At 40.9% G+C, this 21,191-nt stretch overlaps 1 protein-coding gene across 8 annotated transcripts in view; it reads left to right on the forward strand.

The window, feature by feature from the left end:
* Positions 1-21,191, forward strand: part of SYNE2 (spectrin repeat containing nuclear envelope protein 2) — a 296,791-nt gene that overhangs the window by 189,859 nt on the left and 85,741 nt on the right. For 6 of the 8 annotated variants that reach the window (XM_070592938.1, XM_070592939.1, XM_070592940.1 and 3 more), the window contains 9 exons: positions 334-516; positions 3,063-3,194; positions 6,682-6,879; positions 7,486-7,560; positions 9,068-9,178; positions 12,457-12,573; positions 15,891-16,121; positions 19,693-19,875; positions 20,913-21,041. In XM_070592938.1, coding sequence (XP_070449039.1) covers positions 334-516; positions 3,063-3,194; positions 6,682-6,879; positions 7,486-7,560; positions 9,068-9,178; positions 12,457-12,573; positions 15,891-16,121; positions 19,693-19,875; positions 20,913-21,041 — 1,359 coding nt within the window. The remainder of the gene's footprint in view (positions 1-333; positions 517-3,062; positions 3,195-6,681; positions 6,880-7,485; positions 7,561-9,067; positions 9,179-12,456; positions 12,574-15,890; positions 16,122-19,692; positions 19,876-20,912; positions 21,042-21,191) is intronic. The other 2 variants (XM_070592942.1, XM_070592943.1) reach the window with 1 other exon arrangement.

A 21,191-nucleotide genomic window follows, 5' to 3' on the forward strand; every position in this document is an offset into this window, starting at 1 on the left:
TGCCCTTGCACAGCTCACTGTCTGGTGACAATACACAAAGCAAACCATAGTTCTACAGAGAGTGAGGGGAGGGAGAGGAGGAAGGAAAGGGTTGTCCAAAGCCATCGTGTAGCGCTGGGGTTTCTCCTGCCCCCAGGCGTTCTTTCCTGAGACCTTCAACTACCAGGTCACAGGTGATAAAATAGTTCTTTTCAATCTAAGCTAAGGAAACATTGTAAAAATCAAAACAATAGACCAAAGACTAAATTATGCAGTATTTTAATTTTGACTAATTAGATCTAGCAGTGGCCCCTTTTATTCATTTGTGTGCCATACTTATCTGATATAATTAAGGTCATACTTGAAAATATCCGTCCTATGAAGAAAACCATTGCTGAAATAGTGTCTTACCAAGTGGAGCTGAGGTTACCCCAGGCAGGAATGAAGCCGTTGCCTGTGTTTCAGCGGACACACCAGCTTTTACAAGATATAAAACTGTTGGAAAATGTGACTCAGGAACAAAATGAGTTATTAAAGGTGAGTAGTTTATGATGACAGCCAACTTATTGGATGAAAATGTTCAGCAAAAGCTGGTTTTGTTTTCAGTTTTCATGTTTGAGTAGATCAAATTCCCATGACAGTAATATGCTGTCTGTTGATTCTTTTTCACCTTTTCCAACGCTCTTATCCCAGAGGTGGCATTTGAATATAAGAGTGTATCTTCTTGCTCAAATGGGGCTAAGGTTATTTTTCTCAGTTCTTACCCTCGTTCTGGTTGAAGAATTGAAGCACAGTTGTGGTCTATTTAATTCCATTCTCCAGTTATTGAAGACCCGCATGGTGCAATGCTGTGGGAAGAAGTTCAAACCTGTGTGTTTGCAATCTCGGGAGGCCGACAGATCATACTGTAATCATCACCATAATAATCTCTTTATACATCTCAGTCGCTCTCCTATTAATCACCCCATTTTATTCTCAAACATGTGATCCAGGGAAGTAGGCACTTGGCCATCTTTATTTTTACATATAAGGAGACTAGTCTGAGAAGGTTGGGCGACTTGCTAACCTCTGAGTTAAATTGTGTTGAGATTCATTTGTGCACAGATGGGACAAGAATCTGGTGCAATTCTCTGAATCAGTCTCTTCCTTCTAACTGATGACTTCTTTCAGCCTCTCCCCAGAGGGTTTCTTTTCTTATGTTTTGTTTGATCTCCAAGCTAAAGTCAAGAATCATTATTAGGTAAAAATTACATTTGGGGCCAGCCCTGGTCCTCTGCTTTGGCACACTCTGCTTTGGCAGCCCAGGTTCTTTCTGGGCACGGACCTACACCACTTGTCCATCAGTGGCCATGCTGTGGCAGCAGCTCACATGCCAAAAATGAGGAAGCTTAGCAATATACGTTAGCTCAGGTCGAATCTTCCCCAGGAAAAAAAAAGTACATTTTACTTTGGTTTGTATTCCTGGATCAACAACCACTCCCACAAGAAAAGAAAGTTTCCTGAAAGAGCCCTAAATTCCACAGACTTTTCAACCCTCTTGATAGATCCCTCTCTTGCCTGCTTTTCCTGATTAGAGGGTCAGGGTAGGAGAAAAGCTTGTTTTCCCTCCTTCCCACCCACCACTTCATTATGGGAAGAAAAATGCTGTCTCTTTCTCCCTCTTAAGTCTCCTTCGCATGTAGGTGGCCAGTCCGTGTCCTCCTGAGATCTGAGCACGCTGTCAGCTCTGGTTTGAGTCTTAGCTCGTATGGTCTCTCTGGTCTGACTCCTGATCAGCTGACGTCATTTCCTAACACCTACAGGGAGATAAAAGATCTGGCACTCAATGTACTATTTTTTAATAATGTGAAGAGAAAGAAACAAGAAAGATATAAAATTTGATCTATTATTTTTAATCGTTTTGTGCTTTATTGGTCTCCTGGTCAGCAAAAGAAAATAACCGTCTTGATTATGCTTTAAAGTGGCTTCTTCACAAGATGAAAGGGGGGAATAGAAGAGGAAATTGTGTTTTGTGCCAAGTTAGGTATCAAACTGTGCTACTAAAATTTTCCATCTCGTTGTGTTAGTGGAAATCAGAGTCCTCAAAGATTTCAAAGCTAAGGAAGCCAGTGGTAATGACAATCATTAGAATATGGTACATTTCTTTTAAGTCCTACTTTAGATGTTGTAAGTGCTTTCATTGTGGAAAACAAGACAAATTACTTTGGGGAGGAGCAATGGGACGTAGCTCATTATAGAGAGCTGGGGAACAGGTGTGTGCAGTTATTCATTTCCAGCCTGCAGCTAAAATTATGGTTAAATATTAAAGAAAATACAAGGAAGAATTCTGTGTTGGCCAGAAACTTTGTAGTTTTAAAAGGGATTTTGCTTCATTGCGAAGCATGCTGAGGAAATATCTAGACTTTCTTTTGAAGTCCGTTTCTTTATTTCATCATGCTTTGATCGTATCATTTAGCACAAATAGGTTCCAGCTCTGTTACTCCCTTAACACTAGATTCCAGGTATTGTTCTGGTTAGTTTTGCTTTATTCTGCAAACTCAAACTGCTCTCAAACCTTCAACCTCTTACCCTAAAATGTACATCACTGATCCCAAGGAGTACCAGGTGAGGATGTGGCTGCAACATGAAAATTTGTCGTCTCTCAAGTCACATGCTTTTTCCATTCTGAATCAGTAATCCCGCCTTCCTATGTGGAAAGCACCACATGGAATGTGTATTAAAATGGCGTATGTGACATATCAGTCATTTCATAAAATTTAGCAACTTTATGTTATCATGCCATAAAACCCTTCCCAGAATAAGCCCACTGGACTGGAGATACTTAAGAGCAAAGGTGTGTCTAATTAGACTTGTACTCCAAGCACTGCACAAGGTGCTCTGGCATCTCGTAGACCAAGGAGGTCAGGTGCCAGCTTTGCAAATGTTGTTCTCTATATTTAGTCTACCATATCCTATTGCAATCTATTTGGGTGTGTATTTCTGTAATTGATTGAAACGTGATGGGGATAGACGTTGGAAGTAGTCCATTGATCTAGTTCTTAGATTCTGACAAAGATTCTTCTTTTGACGTGGTTATTTTGTAGATAGTCATAAAACAGACAAATGAATGCGATGAGGAAATAGAAAATTTGAAGCAGTTCTTAAATAATTATTCAGCTGAGTTCTCCCCTGAACATATATCACCAGGCCAAGCTGCCAGCCTGCCACAAATACAGGTATGTGTCATTCATTCATCCAGCAGTTCATTCAGTGATCACTTAAAGCCATTGGTGTCCAGAAGCCTTTGTGACGGTACAGCGTATTTCCTACTTCTCTCTTCCAATTGAAGGTATTTTATGTGTATATTTACTTTCCATTCTTATTTCATAAAATAAGTGATTATATAATTATCATAATGGAAGACCCTTCAAGTGTCCTTAGCCTCAACTTGGTGCATTTTGGTCTGAATTTGCTTTGGTACCGAAGAAGCTGATGTAACACAGCATATTTGGACAGTCTGACTTTCCAGCTAGCTTTCTGGGAGAGGGGCCAGGCAATGTGGGCAGGCTGGGCTCTAGACTTCAGGTCTCTGAATACTGTTATGATGAAGAGTTCCATATTCTAAGCAGGGTTTCCATATGCCATAATTAACGATGTCCTGTGGACCTAGTTACGGTGGTTTACATGTTAACCCTCTACTGTGAGGGGCTTTTTCAGTCTTTGTCTTTGAATCAGTACTTTCATAATTTAAAAAAACCTGATTGTATGCCAAGGATTGTAGAGAGCTTCTTTTTTCCTGCCATCAAGGTGATATAGGCAGGCAATTTGTGGTATTCAAAGCCAGGTTTCACCACTTGCTAACTGTGAGACCTAGGACAAATTACATAATGTCTAAGGTGAAGTACAGAGGGAATCTAATGTGACACTGCTCTTAAGTGGTAGAATCAATAAGGAACATTCAATATTGTAAAAATGTCAAATTTGGGGCTGGCCTCATGGCGTAGTGGTTAAGTTTGCACACTCCACTTAGGCTGCCTGGGTTTGCAGGTTCAGATTCCAGGCGCAGACGTACACCACTTGTCAGCCATGCTGTGGTGGTGATCCGCATATAAAGTGAAGGAAGATTGGCATAGATGTTAGCTCAGGGCTAACCTTCCTCAAGCAAAAAAAGAGCAAGATTGGCAACAGATGTTAGCTCAGGGCTAATCTTCCTCAGCAAAAAAAAAAAAAAAAAAAGTCAAATTTCTCCTTACACTTAAAAATGCGAGTACCTCAAAGAGCTTTTGTTTATGAGTTATATCTACAGATATAGAAATTAAAACTCAGAAATGTAAAAATATTTGATTTATTTTAAAATCACAATAAGCCCATTACATGTTAATAGAACTAACATATTTTTATGGAAGAAATTATAATTTCCCAAAGAAAATGTAGTGAGAAGAGTGACACTGTTCTACATTTTTGCAAATCTCTTTAATGTCTGACTTACTAGAAGACAGCAAGGTTCTCATTTGCCTCTGCATTGCATCTGTTGAGGTATGTAGCTTTGTTTGAAGTTTTAAAGACATGCGCATGGAAAAGAGAGGGAGAATTTTGAATAATTTGGATGTTCTTTGAAACTACACTCAACTCCAACAGGTAGAAGTTACTCACAGTTTTGTTGTTCAGTGGACTCTGAAGTCATGTCAATGAACTTTTTATACTCTTAGATTAAAATCCATCGGGCTGTTTTATACTTTGAGTGGATCTTCTAAGCATGCATGATTTTATGACGTCAGGCATTTGGTTAATATTGTTTCACTAGTTATGTAGATCCTCCACTGTTGACACATTTCCATAATTGATATTAAAACATTCACATTTATTAACATCTATCTCTTCAGAAAAATCTTTAAGTATAGTATTTACATATATAAGTAGTTTACCAGCTGTTTTTTTCAAGTAAAAATAACATTCTATGAAAAAAATGGGTAGTTCAGCTCGAAACTCAAATAATCACGAGTGCTTTTCCTCAACCATCATACTTTGGTATGCATCAGAAGTGCTTTATGTCGCAGAATGTTAAAAATACATGTTCTTTATCAAGGATATTCTTAAGTGAAACTGCCTTTTTTTTTTTAACTGTAAGTACGTGATAGTGAAGAATCCAGTAACTACTCATATAGTTGGTGTCCCTGTCTTGATTCATATGAGGTGCTAGTAGTTTTACTTACCGTTGCTTTTGCATTATCACACAGTGAAAAATGTCAACACAGTGAAAAAGGCAAATAACATTTTAGTGTTTTATGAAAATGATCTTGACCTCAGGGAGTGCAGACGGCAGGGGTGTCCGGATACCACTTTGAGAATGGCTGCTCGCTGCCCTTCCGTGCCTCCATCCTGCTGGCGCCTCCAGACTGCTCTGTTTCTTTAAGTGTTGTTCAGTGGCTGCAGTATTACGTCTGTTGGGAGGCACTATACCTCTGAAGTTTAGTGCTTTTTGAAAACGGAACACAAACCACAGCCAGCTCAGATTTAATTCAATTATCATTTCCCAAAGCAGTCACAGGAAGTTTACGTTCAGTCAGAATAGGGGTATTGGCATAGGAACGTGTGCAGGAGCAGAAGAGCTGTGGGCACTGGCTCTCAGGACGTCCCGGTCTGGGCTCTGTCACTAGCTAGCTGCAGCCATGGAAGAATCACCTGCTTTCTCTGGACGTCAGAACTCTCACTTATGGGTGGATACATGTTAAGTTTCTCTGTCTGTAAAACAATTTATGATTCTATGAATATCTGTAGGATGGATGGATAGATGGATGAGAAGGAAGGAACGAACGAACAAACAAACAGTGATTTAAGGAATGTACTAGGAACACAATTCCAACACATGTAGGTTTACCAGAAAGGAGTGTACTGTCCTTTGATGCAGCGCTCACTGCAAAGCCCAGGCAGAGGTGGAGTGATGCCTTTAGGGGTGCTGGATAGGAGGAGGCCAGACTAGACGGCCCCTGCTATTTTTTCCAAATGTAGGATTCCTAATTCCATGATCCTCGTAGACACGCAGTGGACACCTGCATTTCTACCGTGTATGAGGAATTTCATTCCCACACATAAATCATACAAATTTTTAATGTAACGTACAGCTTGGAATCATCTGTCCATCAGTCCCATAGAAAGTTACACTTCACAGTACCCATATTTGTTTATTTATTCCCATTTGGCAGGAAGCTTTGACTGTGAGAAAAAGTAAAGGAGTTCAGTAATACCAAAGAAGTCTTCAAAGGCAATATAAGTGTGAGATTTCTAACCTTTTTTTCTCTCAGTGGTTCCCAAATGTTAGTCTGCTTACGAATCTCCTAGGGAGCTTGTTCAAGTGCAAGTGCTCAGGCCCTGACCCTCTGGATTCTAGTCAGTCAGTCCTGTGGCCACTCGCGCAGTGGTTCCCGACCCTGGATGCCAGTCACCCTCGGAGCTTTTACAAATTTCTGTACCTCAGCCCTACCCCCAGAGATTGATTGACAAGGTCTCAGGTGAGGCTACGGCATCCTATAAGGGAGCGTATAAACCCTCCCCAAGTCATTTGGAAGTGCAGCCAGGATAGAGAGGAACTGTACTGTTCTGTAACTCCTGGCTCTGTAAACCAAACAGCATAGAAAAGGCTTCATCTCTTGTACCAAAGGAAGCAGGCTCCTGTGGGCATACAGAGGCCTCAGATGAAGCCGTGCAAATGCTCTTTCTGCACAGGGAGAAATTGAAGCTGTGGAAAAGCAGATTCTGAGTTTGAACCAGAAAAAAGAAGACCTGTTAGTGGACCTGAAAGCCACTGTACTAAACCTTCACCAGCGTTTACAGCAAGAACAGCGAGACTCAGAAAAAGAAATGCTGTCAGCCGGAGCCTCAGAAGAGGACGGAGTAGCTGAGAGGGACGTTTCTCAGTGGAAGGTGGGTATGACTTTAGGTTAATGCCGGCCCCACATTCCACAAGAGTGTTAAATTGGTAGTATTTCTCACCAGAAAAACCTGTGGCATCTATGTCTATGGCCTACAGTAAAGGCATTTTCAAAAGTGGAAATACCCTACCTGAGATTGTTCACTAGTGAATACAAATCCTTGGGGTGTGTCTGTTCTGGACTCAACCCAGAATTCTTACGCGTGAGTTACTTAAGGAGGTGCTTATGAAATTCCATGGGCACGTGGGTGGGAGCCAACCTTTGAAGTATCTTCCTACTAAACAGCCCATTGGAGGCTCCAGAATGGGCCCAGCACCCGTCTAAGTGCGTTCTGAATCCACATCAATGAGTCACGTTCTTGAATTGTTTGATGAGGGGCCACAGAGGGCAATGCAATTAAAAGTGACCCAAGATTTGTCCGAGTCATGATATTTGGCTGGAAGAGCTGAAAGGTGCTGGACCCAGAGGCTGCTTGTGTGGGTGGGCATCTCAGATAAAGTGAGTGAAAAATTAGCTGCATAAAAACGCGGCCAGGCTGGGATGCTGGTGGTATTGAATGGCAGCCCGGCTGCAGGAGGCTTTGTGCTGTGCATTTCAGCTGGACAGAACAGGCGCCATGTCCTTCCTGCCAGCAGTTGAGGAAGAGGCGGAAGAGAGCTCCCTAAAGAGTGAAGTAAGGAACATGATTTTTCTCGTTAAAGTTGGTTACAACTGAAATCTCTAGAAGAAGGTCATTGAGAAGATCTTAAAATGAATGAAAACATAAGGATTTTTTACATTAATGCCGATATTTTATAAGGGGGATTGAAGTCGTTCTCTGATGTTATTAACGTTGTTTAAGTGCATTGAAACCTACTTCAGGCCAGAGTGGGATAAATGTAATTCAGACACACTTGTTGGCATAAGGGAGAAGATGGAGTTCTTTGTTGTATCCTGACTTCTGAGCACTTTCTCTGAAGTTTTGAGAGTATGCTGTTTGTTTGGCACTTCTGGTGTGCTTTTTAGAACTTTATTTTTCTTAACAGCGTTTGAATTACTTCTTTAGTCTAAAACAGCATTGGCAAGGACACGAAGAGATGTGTTAGCAGCTAAAACTACCACAAATGCTTACTACTTCATTAGAACTGGTTGAATGAGATATTTACAGTTGTCTTTCCTGACAGCAATTTCCATTTCATACTTTAAAAACTAAAGTTATAATGGGTCTTGTGCCGGAAGGAAGAAAATTGCAGCAATTTATAGTTTGTATATGGTCTCACACGTAATCCCCAGACGTTTTTTCTGCTTGTCTTATGGATTGTTAAATAGCTCCACTGTCACACAGAACAACCTGTTGTCCTAGAGTGTGTCACTAGGACACAGTGGGACTGAGACATGGGACAAGGAAGAGTGCAGGTTTACTACACTCTGCTCATCAGACAACTTCGTAATCTCATCTTGCCCTTCATGGCAGAGAGAATTGTGAGAATGAAGGAGGTACCGGGGACCAAAAGAGTGTACTTCAGTATGATTATAATTTGAGACCTGTATTTGCATCTGAGCTGATATGTTTCTAATACTCAGTGTTTGTCTTTGTCAACAATACAAAATACATGTTCATCCGGGTGTTATTTTAAAGATGGTATTTAAGGTTACGTTTATGAAAGCAGATCAAAAACATCCCCTTTGTGTGATGTGAGCTGACTCCCAACTTTTAAGAATATTTTTTAGGGGCTGGCCCCGTGGCCGAGTGGTTACGTTCGCGCGCTCCGCTTCGGCGGCCCAGGGTTTCGCCAGTTCGGATCCTGGGCAAGCACATGGCACTGCTCATCAGGCCATGTTGAGGCGGCATCCCACATGCCACAACTAGAAGGACCCACAACTAAAATATACAACTATGTACTGGGGGGATTTGGGGAGAAAAAGCAATTGATAAAAAAAAGATTGGCAACAGTTGTTAGCTCAGGTGCCAATCTTTAAAAACATATATGTATTTTTTAGGCTTCAGGAAAAGCAACCACATTCGGAGACATATGATTTAATTAGCCAAAGAAATAGATGAAAAATCTGGGGAGAGACAAATTAAGGTCTATAATTATACCGCCTGGTAAGCTGAGTTTTGTGTAAAAGAGATGGGTAGGCTGCTGGTTAGAATGGTAGGAAATCATTTCCCTCTGCTCATCCATTGATTACTGTGTTAGAATGGAGATAAGGAAGCAGAGCCATCTTCCGGGCCCTGGTCTTTACTCGGGAAGCATGACAAGGACATAGAGGAAGATAGAGCATCCTCGTCCTCTGGAACGATCATTCAGGTAAGAGTGGGCATAACACCTCCGTTGGGGGGCGGGGATGGTAAGGGATAGTAGGTCAAAGAAAAGAATTTCTTGTTTGAAACAATTCTTTGGGAGGGAAACTGCTTGGGCTGAAATTTTTAAGTTTCTCACCGTTACCTCTGCACAAATGCAAAGACAGCTAAGTACTTGCCTATTATTTGCATTTCTATTGTGCCTTCAGTGATACTAGGAGAGCATTTTTCTGAGAAAAACTCCATTTGTGAAAATCCAAACTGACAGACAGATAACTCAAAGGAACACCTAAAGCTTCGGCACGGTGTTAACAAGTACTGAATGCGCCTTTCTTTTGGGAGTAGTTCTGGGGAGAAGTCTCCTCATAATCCTTTTTTTTTTTTTTTTAACAAAGTAACGTATACGATAAATTAATGAAAAACGTCTTTTTGCTCCTTATGACCTTCTAAATCTCCAATCTCTCAAAATAGAGGGCAAATACCCTCACTTAGAAAATCATTATTAGCTGACGTGAAAACTATGTTTTCCCTGGCTCCTGAAACATCCCTGATCGTTCTGATCCACATACCTCCCTGCTCCTGCCTCCTGTCCGGGGCTGAGCCCCACCACAGACCCCAGGCCAGGCCTTTCATTAACCATTGGCACCTGGCTCTGCTTGTGCCTGCATCTCCAGTCTCTGCCTCCTGACGGGCTCCTTCCCATCTCCTTCAGAAGTATTCACTTTTCTCCTCCCTAACCAGTCCCCTCCCTCAGGGCCCCGCCCCTCCTAACCAACTGAGTATCCCAGAGCCCAGACTCTTCTTCAGAAACTGCTCTGCCTCCCTGGGTTACCCCTCTTTCCACATCTGCCTGGATACTTCCTCCCCATCCACAAAGGCCCATCTCAACTTCCAGCTCCTCCAAGAAACTTCCTGTCTCTTTCCCTTTGTCTTCTGATAGCGTGCTTAACTTCAGTTATGATTTATCACATTTTCATTCATACACCTGACAGTTTCATGAATGGCAAGAACTTTTCTACATTTTTATGCCTGTACTGGGCTCAATGTTCTACTTTAATACATTGAATTTCTTGATCCTGCTTCCCCAGGTCAATTACTGAGCCTCCTCTCACTTCTGGCTAAATGTCTGTACTTGCTGCTCCTCACCCTTGGCCCCTATTGCAATCAAGTTTTTGCCCCCGGCTATACTTGAACTGCCGTTGACTTCTGGAACATCAATTTAGTGCCCTTTTATTAGTCCTAATCTTTATTGATCTCTCTAGCATTAGACACATCTACCACCTCTTGATTCTTGAAATGCAACGTTCCTTTGACTTTTAATTCTGCACTTTCTTGTCTCATCTTCCTGCAGCCCCTCCTCCATCTCCTTCTCTTGCCCCATCTCTGTGCTAGGAGGACTCCTCATTGTTCCCTCCTCTTTCTTCTTTGTTTTCTCCCTTGGCAACTTCATCTCCTCCCATAGGTTTGTAGTGACCTCTATGCCAGTGATTCCCAAATCACATCTCTAGTCTTGGCTTTTCCCTTAAATCTGTTCCACATCTACCTTCCTGATAGATTTCTCTTTTTGGCTGTGTTTTCTTCATCTCATACCCATTTTTCCAACCTTCCTTCAAAGCTTCCTCCTAATTTCTCAATGTCTGTTAATGGCCCCATTATTTTCTGAGTCTAAGACAAACTTGAGAGTCATCCTGGGTACCTCATTTCTCTTACCTTTCATATCCAGTCAGTGGTCAAGTGTTGTCCACTCAATCTTTACATCTTTCTTCTCCTCTCGTTATTTTTGCCAGCATCCTATTCCAGGCAATTGTTACTTCTTCCCTGTACTTTTGGAATAGCCTTCTAATTGGGTTTCTAGCCTCAGTTATTTTTCCTAATACATCTTATACAAAACCAACTGATGACTTTTCCAAACACCATTAATGCTAAACTGCAATCTTTCATGGATTCTGATTATCTGCTGAATAAAATGCATCCCAGACTTTTCATGATCTTGACCTGCCTTTCCAGTTTTATCTAATCTTCATCATTACTTGCTTCCTACCTTTCTAATAGCAGTTATTGTTTGCAGTACAAGGAGCTGAAAATGAACTAACATTTTGTTAGGAACTGCTAGATGCTGTATATACATCATCCTCTTTAATAATCACAAGCATGAGTGAGGTGGGTTATAATCCAGTTTCAAAGATGAAGGAAGTGAGGCTCAGAGAGTCAAGATTGGTTAATTCCAACATCCATACTTTTCCCACCATGCTATGTTAATTATTTGTGTAAATGTTGTTTTCCCATTGTTTGGCCATGGTTAAACTAGTAAGTGGGAGTGCTGGATCAAAATGTACATCCATTTAAAATGTGACACATGTTATCAAACTGCCCTCTAGAAAGACTATATCAATTTTATTTCAGGCAGGAATACATGGAAGTGCCTCTTTCCTGATTCCAAGCTGATATGGGATATTTTCAATCTTAGACAGTAGTTGAAATTGCATTTATATTCTAAGAATGTTGAATATCTCTTTTGGTGTTCATTGGCTTTTGTATTCTTCTTTTATAAATTGCTGGTTTATCCCATTTGACTGTTTTTCTACCTAGGGGTTGATGTTTTCCTTATTGATTTATAAGAGCAATTACTATGTTAAGATATTAACACTTTGTAAGTAATTACCCCGTTTTGTTGTTTTTCTTTTAACTTAGATTATAGTGTTCTTTTTGGTGCACATTATTTTATTTTTATGTTGTTAATACTAACATTCTTTTCCTTTATTGTCATGCTTTAAAAGTCCTCCCCTGAACCTAGATTAGAAAAATATTCACTCATATTTTCTTCAAGAATCTTCAAATATTCTTCAAATATTAATATTTAAATATTAGACACAAGTAGAATTCATTGTTAGGAGTGAGACAAGGATTTAGTTCTATTTTTCATGAAATGCCTGGGTAGTTCTTCCCAAATTTAATAACTTCATCTTTTCCCCTATTATTTGAAATGTTGCCTTTATCGTGTAATTGAATTTTGTCATAATAATCCACCTAAATACATAATTCTCTAGATTCCTTATGTGCTCCTCATTATCTAGAAGAGTGTTGGAGAATTTAAGTCTTTCAAATAAAGACAAACCTAAGGAAATTGACTTTTTCCCTAATGAACAAAGTTTTTCTCTAAATGTACCTAACCTCTCTGGACGTTTTAGCAAGCAGGCGATCTGTGAAATGAGCAGGTGCAGGAAGGGTCACTTGGGTGGCAGCAGGGCAGGAACTTTTTTGGACCTCTAATTCTTTTCTTTACAGGAGGCAGCTGGGAGAATAAGCACATGTGCTAGTTCCATGGCACAGATTCTTGCACCAGACTCACTAGGCCCTGAGCAAGGCCCAGAATTTTCCCTGAGTCCCAACCAAACAGAAGAGGTAAGTCCCTGTTGGTAATAAGCTAACTGCTCAGATACCTGGACCAGCACTCAGAGATGCCAAGCTTTCTGTGTTCTGCAATACTTTGTCCATCAAGCCAAGAGTTCTGTGTGAACATCTTCACCTGTGCTGTCAAGCTGGAGAACTGGAAGATTTGCCATCAGATGTTTACATAGAAAGTAAGCATGACCCAGAGCAACTGAAGATTTTTCACTCCCTCACCATTTGTCAGGATGAACTAGTTTTTCCATTAACAACTACTTCTTTCTTCTGTAGATAAAACTATGGGGGTGATGAAAGTGGAGGAGAGTTAATATTGATTAACTATTACTTAAGAGGCATTTATTTTGGCAGTTTAATCCTTAGATTAAGTAAGTTAGGTTAACACCTACCATAAATTTACAAATGAGAAAATCTAAATTCAGGAAGTAAAAATACAGCTGGTAAATGCAGGAGTTAGGAGTCAAACTCAGAATATTTCAGTCTGCCTCCCTAATTTGAATATTTAGTACTGAAAGATATGAAGCCAAGGTAGGTTTGGCCTCACAAAATAAACCAGCACCTTACCATCCTAGAGGCATGTCTGGTATTTGTGCGAATGCAGTTAGGTATTACTCTGTAGCCAAGCAAGATTGCATTTATAAAAAGTAGGGGAGATGTGCAGATGTCTGTAGAATTGACTGTAAAATATTAAGGAGTAAATTTAAAGGGTTGATATTTTTGCATCAAATATATATAGCTCCAACTAGAAAATTAGTTGGCATTTTAACTGCATCCTGTTCCTTGGATCAGTGATGTGTGGATGCAGAAGTCAGAGTATGACCTTCACTAACTGAGAGACTAACCTGGAGACAGAGCGTTGGCAAAATCACGTCAAGAATGTGGACTCGTGGACTCCATGGCGTGATAACCAGGGACTGAGTCCTGCTTCACCTTACTAGTTGTGAGACCATAGGCTTTTTGAATAACCTCTCTGAGCCTCAGTTTCCTCCTCTGTACACTGGGAGTAATAAGGGCTTGTGGTGGAAACAATGAGATGGTCTGTGTATCACATTTACCACACCGGCCTGACATAATTCTCTGTCACAAGAAATACTTGTGATAATACTTTTTAGCCCCCCAAAGTGTACAATCATAAAACATTCATTTAAACAATGTCTGCTTTTAGAATTTGGGGCGATCATTTGTAGAAGATATTGAGCAGAGGTGCTATTGTGGGAAAAACTGGGGACTCAGAATTAAAAGATCACGGAGCTGCGTGACCTGAGGCAAGCAACTTGTGTTGAGGCCTGAGCTTCTCAGATGCACTGTGGTGAAATGGGAGGTGTGTGGACTGATAAATGTTAAATGCCCGTGGGTTTCTGTGACTATAAAGAGAGGTGGCTGAACAGACTGCTGGCAGGTTCCTCAGGCCACCTTCAGCTGTTGAAATTCTGTGGTTGCAAATATTCCTTTTTCCTTCCATTCACCTTTGGATTCTTCTCAGGTTCAAATAACTAGCAAATAAAGCCCAGATTAGTTATCCAGCTTCCTTGTTTCCTCAGTAATTCAGTAAGTTAGTAAGAAAGCAAAGAAACTCAATATTGTCATTTAAAAAAATGTGTGTGGCATATGATAGGTGCTCAAGTAATGTTTTGAATAAAGAAGACAGATGGTAAATCTGTTATTACAGATTAATTAATTAATGTTAACAGATTCTCAGGTGACAAAACAGAGGATCCCAAAATTTTTGGCACTAAGGTAGAGTGATATCTAAAAACAGTTAATCAGATGACTAGAAATTGGTATCTGGCAGTAAAGTCACACAGCTGTTGCTTTTTTAAAAATCAGGATTAAAAAGAAAATTGAAACAGGTGAATCAACGTATAGCCCTGACAAGATAAGGGAAAGTGACCTTAGAAAGATGATTCTTGCAGAAAATACTGATGAAGGCAGGAGAGAGAGTGTTTGGGTGGAAAAGAGCAAACACATGAAGTTAATAGATGGTCAAGAAGAACAAGTACATCCCACAAACACTTCTGCCAGACCAGCTTTCAGGATCCTCATCAGTGTGTGTGAAAGTGAATGGTATTTTCATACCCTGCATGGTTTTGTTACCACTTGCCAATTCTGTGCACTTCTGCTGTCCTGAAATTTCTATGTTTAAACTAAATTCTACAAACATTGGGAAATGTGCGTTTGAGTTGAGGTAGGGTTTACATTTGTGAGCAACTTTCATTAGAAGTTTGTCCCTTGGCCAAAATTGTGTCTTATTAGATGCTAACATGTAGTTTGTGAAGTCTTATGTAGAAAACATTGTATTTTCATCATATTCATAATCCACAAAATATTTATTGAGAACAATAATTTTGTGGATCCAAACACAAATCCTTATTCCTGAAGGAATTTCTCTAGAAGGGTCTGATACATGCTTTCAGTATTCTAGGAAAGGGTAAATTACACAATGAGAGGCAAATATATATCTCTGTATCAAATAATCTTTTACCTCAAAATTAAAAATATTATTATAAAATTGGCAGAATAATTTGGTATCTGGGAGAACTTTTTCTACTGGATCAATAGGCAACCCAGTTATTTCAGTATAAAAAGAAACACACCACAATTTATACTATAAGCATCTAGTCCTTAATTCACTAATATTTGAGTCTCTAGAAGGTGAAAAGTAGTCTTAGGGATTCTCTCTGAAGAACAGGAGAAAAGTTTCCAGAATACCCCACGGAAACTCATTGCTTGACTTAAGCTATTTTTAATAGGGAGATGTTTAGATGAGCAATAGCATGTATGTTAGGGGGAAAAAAAGCTAAAATATTTTATAATCTAACTACTTGAAAAGCTGTTAAGTTAAAAGTGGTATATTTCCTTGTATCCCTGCCAGTGTGTAAAGATCTTTTTTTTCTGTTTGAATAGAGCGCACAGCAATGTAAGCATTGCTTAATCATGTGTCACGCAACTTTAAACACTGGGCAATTCGCTGAAATGTTTCAGACACACACCCACATGCACACCCTCTCCCTCACACTCACCTGTCTCCTGGGGCCTGCCGTTTAATGAACCGCGAGCCCGTTTGCGTCCTCTGTGCCTGGGAATACTGTACCTGTGTACATGCAGATCGGCTGCTTGGAAACCCGGGGTGGCAGGTCACATGATTGTTGCTATGCGTGTGGAGGTGCATTTTTCTTTTCTTTTCTTTCTTCTTCTGCCCTTATTTTTTTTCTTTTAACTGGGGAAATGCAGGTTCACAGGTCCTTGCAAGTCCAAATCTGAAAACTTTGGACTCCTGGCTTTTCACTGCTGGGTTACCTTTGGATTTATCTTAGGGTGCCACACCTCCTATCGAGGCTGCAGCTCTGGGCTTTTCTGACGAGCAAGGAGCCTTTGAGGCCAAGGTGGAGAAACCTAGGCTCGAGCCCACAGAAGTCCTCCATGTCTGCAAGACCCAGGTGGCCGAGCTGGAGCTGTGGCTGCGCCAAGCCAACGTGGCATTCGAGCCGGAAACATTAGACGCAGACATGCAGCAGGCGGTGGAACAGCAGCTGGTAGGGTGCCAGGTAAGGCTGGGGTCGGAGTTCATGGCTTACCTCTTCGCCAATCCCCTTCCAAGACTAGGTGACTTTCTCTTAAAGCAACAGTGGGTTTCTTCCTGTTACTCTGACCCTTACGTTTATCTTGGCCTCAACTTTTGTTCTCACGGTAATTTTTTGAAACAATTTATGTAATCAGAGTATTTTGGGGAGACAGTAGTGAGTAAGAGCTCAGAATCTAGAGTCCAAATTCAGCTCCATCACGTTAACTATGAACTTGAGGAAGTTAACTTCTCACCTCATTTTCCTCATATAGAAGGTTATCTCATGGGATTTAGGATTAAATGGGATAAGGTCTATAAACCAGTGTCTGGTGTATAAAGTGTATAAAAAGTGCTCAATAAATGCTGTTATTTTTATTCATAATAATAAGTTTTTTGAATTTTCATTCACCGGAAATGAAACTGAGTATCCTGATTTGCAAGATGGCAGATACAGCATAAAAGGACCTCGCTGCCGTTTTTCTACAAATGCTCCTCTTGCTTGGGAGGGGCAGGAATGTAAACTTCCTTGCCTTTAGCCACTTTGAGTACCATTTGCTCGCTCAGCCCAAATGTTGGGATTTCTGTGTCCCTCCAGGGAGGGGCTAGAATGACGACATGGCGGCAGCATAATTTGAGTGTCACAACAATTGAGGCTCCTCCCCCAACGGTGCTTAGACCAGTCTCTGCCTGATTGGCTTGTTGTCTCCTGCAGCAGTCCCCAGTGATGAAGACATCCTCTCAGAGTGCCCCATATCACCAGCCCTGCCACAGAGAGCTCCTCCCACTATAGTGTTATGGGGTCGGGAGTAGCCCACCCTCCATCCAGGGCGGACACTCCTCACCGTCTTACGTCAGGCCCGCAGTCTTAGAACATCCAACTAGTGGGGGACTCAGGTGGGCAGGCTGGCCTCCTTCCCTGAGCAGCTCAGCGCCTCTGATCCCAAAAGTCAGCTCTGAGAGGTGGGTTCACTCACACACTGGCACTGTCGCATGGCCTGGCTGATGAGGCACAGGGGAGTCTGGAAAAAAGAGTGTAACTCAGCACAGAGCGATGCTACTCTAAACTGAGCCCACAGCGTGCCAGGTGTTGAGTCCCAGGCCCTGAAGACCGTCCAGGATCGATTTGCCATTTGATTGTCCTGCTCACTGGGTAGACCCCATGCCAATTCCTTGATCATCACCAGAATCCCATCTTCCAGCCACTTGTAGTGAGTTCAAAGATTTTGGGACTGCTCAAGGAAAAGACAGACCACGAGGTGGCAATAGCATACAAGAGCTTTATTTGGGCAGCATTTTGGCAGGATCCTGAGGGACTGGGAAGTCCCTCACAGCAGGAGACCTTCCAGAGGCTTTGGCATGGGATGGGGGTGGGAAGAGGACAAGGGAACTCTTGGGGGGTCAGGAGTCCAGAGGGGCTTGTGTGTCTAGGTGATATCAGAGAGCTCCAAAGGGCAGCAGAGGCTGGGGTCTTCCAGTTCACCAGAGTTTGTCTTAACCGTGACTAGCAGATGTGGGGTCCAGTTTTGAGTTTTGTGCCAGTGGGATTGAGCTATTGGTCCTGGCCTGCTGTGAAGACATAAACATCATAGGGACCAATATACAGGGGCCATCTTTGGCTCATTTATCTAATGCCGTGACACATACAATTTAATATTGAAATTTATAAAAAGTCTTACACTGGTCTGTAAAAACACTAAGTTTCCAGCGGGAAAGTGTCCAAAGACACAAGAGCAAACAGTGAAGAAAAAATTATATCCGGTAATTTAATATTTGAGAAGAAATCTTCAGCCTTGATTGTGAAAGACATGTGAATCCAAACAGCTGTTGTTTTCTTCCTACGGTACACTGGCAAAAATTATATCATCCTGGAAAACTCTGGAGAAATGGATCCACTAACGTCTGATAGTTCTGTCAGATTGGTTCCACGTTTTGGGAGGTCAGCCGTGAGGAGATAAAATGTCCATCTTCTTTGGCCTAATAATACCATTACTTTAAATTTACCCTCTGAGAATAACCCAGAAAGGAGAAAAATATTTATGCCAGCATTTATTACAAAAATAAAGAATTGGAAACAGCTTACAGGCTTAATAGGGAAGTTATGTGAACCATGGAATATCAACTTGCGACTATCAAAATGGGAATCCTGAACATGTGTATGTAGACACATGAAAAAGTAGAGAGCATAAAATAGCTAAGTGCAAAAAAAGCACAAAATTATCATACCCTTTTTTTTTTTTTTAAAGATTTTATTTTTTCCTTTTTCTCCCCAAAGCCCCCTGGTACATAGTTGTGTATTCTTCGTTGTGGGTTCCTCTAGTTGTGGCATGTGGGACGCTGCCTCAGCGTGGTCTGACGAGCAGTGCCATGTCCGCGCCCAGGATTCGAACCGACGAAACACTGGGCCGCCTGCAGCGGAGCGTGCGAACTTAACCACTAGGCCACGGGGCCAGCCCCTATCATACCCTTTTTTTACAGCCCCTTTAAAATCTGTGAGGACGTACTGTTTAAGCTTAGAAGAGTCTGTATGTTAAAGGATACAAGTAGTTTTCATGGATGGAGGAATTAGACCATATATTATTTGAAAATTTGTTTTAAGGCTAGAGTTTTTCCTTACGTTTCTCTCAGAGGGCTGAACCTGCTCATAGTCCCATACCGAGTTTTAGCACAAATGATCCAGGTGCTGGAACGGGAGTCTGAATGCCGCTTCTGTGCCCAGCCAGTTGGCATGGCTGTTCGGGGTCCTGAGCCCAGGAGAGGGCAAACTTGATCTGCTGAGGAGGAATACCATGACAGAGACCTACTGAGAAGCTTACTTCATCCCGCTGATTTATTTTTAGGCCAGGGTGTAAGTTGGCCAGTTGTATCAATGACTAAGTGTTTTAGGTTCCAAATTATTTCTTCTGTGGTCTTCTTCTGATATTTTGGAAGCTTATTTGGCTTGAGAAAGAGAAGGAAAAGAGCAAGGGAAAGAATTTTCAAAGAGTTCTGTAGAATTCTTTGGTTATTAGTACTCAACACTTTGCAACAGAAAGTTTTGGGAAAGTGGGGGGAAAGTAATAGTTAACACATTTTAAGCACAGGGTATGTATCAAGCACTGGTCAAAATACATGGATTTAACTGTAATTCCTCAAAGGGACCGTAGGAGGTAAGTTCCGTTATTATCCCCACTTTACAGGTGACTAGAGGCACACTCACATGAAGGAAGGTGCCCAAGTTTCCCTAGAGACTGAACGCAGGTAGTCGAGTTCCAGCGTCTGTGTTCTTAACCACTATGCCATGCTGGATACATTCAGCTGTGTTTTCTAAAGTCATTATAGAATCACTTGTATTAGAGAGTGACATCGGCAATTTGGGGTTGGTTTCATGACACCCCTGTGGAAAAGCACAGGAATTATGTGGAAGTTGTTTTTCTGTTTTCCCAAGATCCCTTCCAACCTGTGTTTCTGGAACATCTTGTATGTACTTAAATAGAGAGAGGGAATCTAACTTATTTTGAGGCATAACACTTGTTCAAGACCAAAAGTAGGAATAATTAAATGATTTTATTTCCTAGGCTATGCTAACAGAGATTGAGCACAAGGTTGCGTCTCTGTTAGAGAATTGCAAAGATCAGGGCCTGGGAGATAGTGGAGCCACTCAACAGGAGGCTGAAGCACTTTCCTTGAAACTAAAAACTGTGAAGTGCAATTTGGAAAAAGTCCAGGTGATGCTTCAGGAGAAGTACAGTGAGGACCAGGTAAAATACGGCTATGTATGAACAAACATGTATGCAGATATATGTATGTGATAAACCCGCCAGGAAGGAACTCTGGGTGGAGGTGATGAAACAACTACAGAGGAATTATACTAAGTAAAAATTACACCTCTTAAAACTGTGAGGGATGGTTGTGCTTGCTCTTGTTACTGGTTTCCTTTTGCTGTGCAGTTTTCCAGTCTAGGTTGTTGTTAGTGATGGTTTTGGTTTGGGTTGGGTTGGGTTTGGTTGGGTTGATTGTTCTTGCTGGTAATAGGTCTGGTGTAAGCCTTCTTCATAAAAGAAAGATGTATTTTAAAGGAATTTTGTGACTCCAATTGACTGGAAAACGAAGCCTTTATAGGTATGGCTAAAATTCGACCTCAGAAACACAAAACCTGTTTCTAGGGTACTTTTGTTATTTATTTATAAATATTTATATAGAGAGATTAAAGTATCATACAGCTGAAGTGTTCCTGTGACTTTTAAAAGCGTTCTGTGTTTAGAAGTGCGAATGTGCGTCCTCTGAGTAGGATCTTACTATATAAGATTTGCATCCATACTCAGGAGATGCTAGTTCCTGCTAGAGGACTTAGATTCACAGAAATGAGATGGGCTGCAGATACACAGGGCATTTGGTTCCCTTTCATCCTAATGTGTTCTTTCTTTTAAAAAAAAATCGACTTATGTTTTAGACATAGGGGATATTTGAATTCGTATGCATAATACTATTTCTCTTTTTGATATTTTTTTTACTCTGTTCTTAAGAAAAAAAAGGCAATAGATTTCCTGGATTTTAGTAATTCATTGACTGAATTCAGTTGAGGAAATATGATGACAACTTCATCAAATATAGTGGTTTTTGAAGTTGTTATGAAATGAGTACATTTAAATCGTAGTATATAATTATAATAAATAATAAAATACAGTCATTTACTCAATATGAAACTTTTCCATTATGTCGTCTCATTATTAGAATTGAAATAAAGTGGGTCATCTTTTTAAATAAAATAAGTCTACCATCATAAAATTTTTTGCAGCATTCTACTCTTCTAAAGAAACCTTCAGAGCATCAAAAAGTTCTCCAACCAGATAACCTTTCTGAATTTGAATCTGTTGTCACTGAAAGGCCACAATTCAGCAAGCAAAAAGATTTCCAGCAGCAACAGGTAATTTCAGCCCCTAACAGTTATAAGGATAAGAATAAAGCTTGCTATGTGGAATTTCCCTTTGAACTACATCCTGAGCTGCCACTGGAGTGTTTTCGTATGTGGCTGAGTGGGCAGTGTGGTGCGTGAGTTCCTGTGCGTGCAGCAACT

The sequence above is a fragment of the Equus przewalskii genome, chromosome 25, assembly GCF_037783145.1.
Source record: "Equus przewalskii isolate Varuska chromosome 25, EquPr2, whole genome shotgun sequence".
Lineage (NCBI taxonomy): Eukaryota > Metazoa > Chordata > Mammalia > Perissodactyla > Equidae > Equus > Equus przewalskii.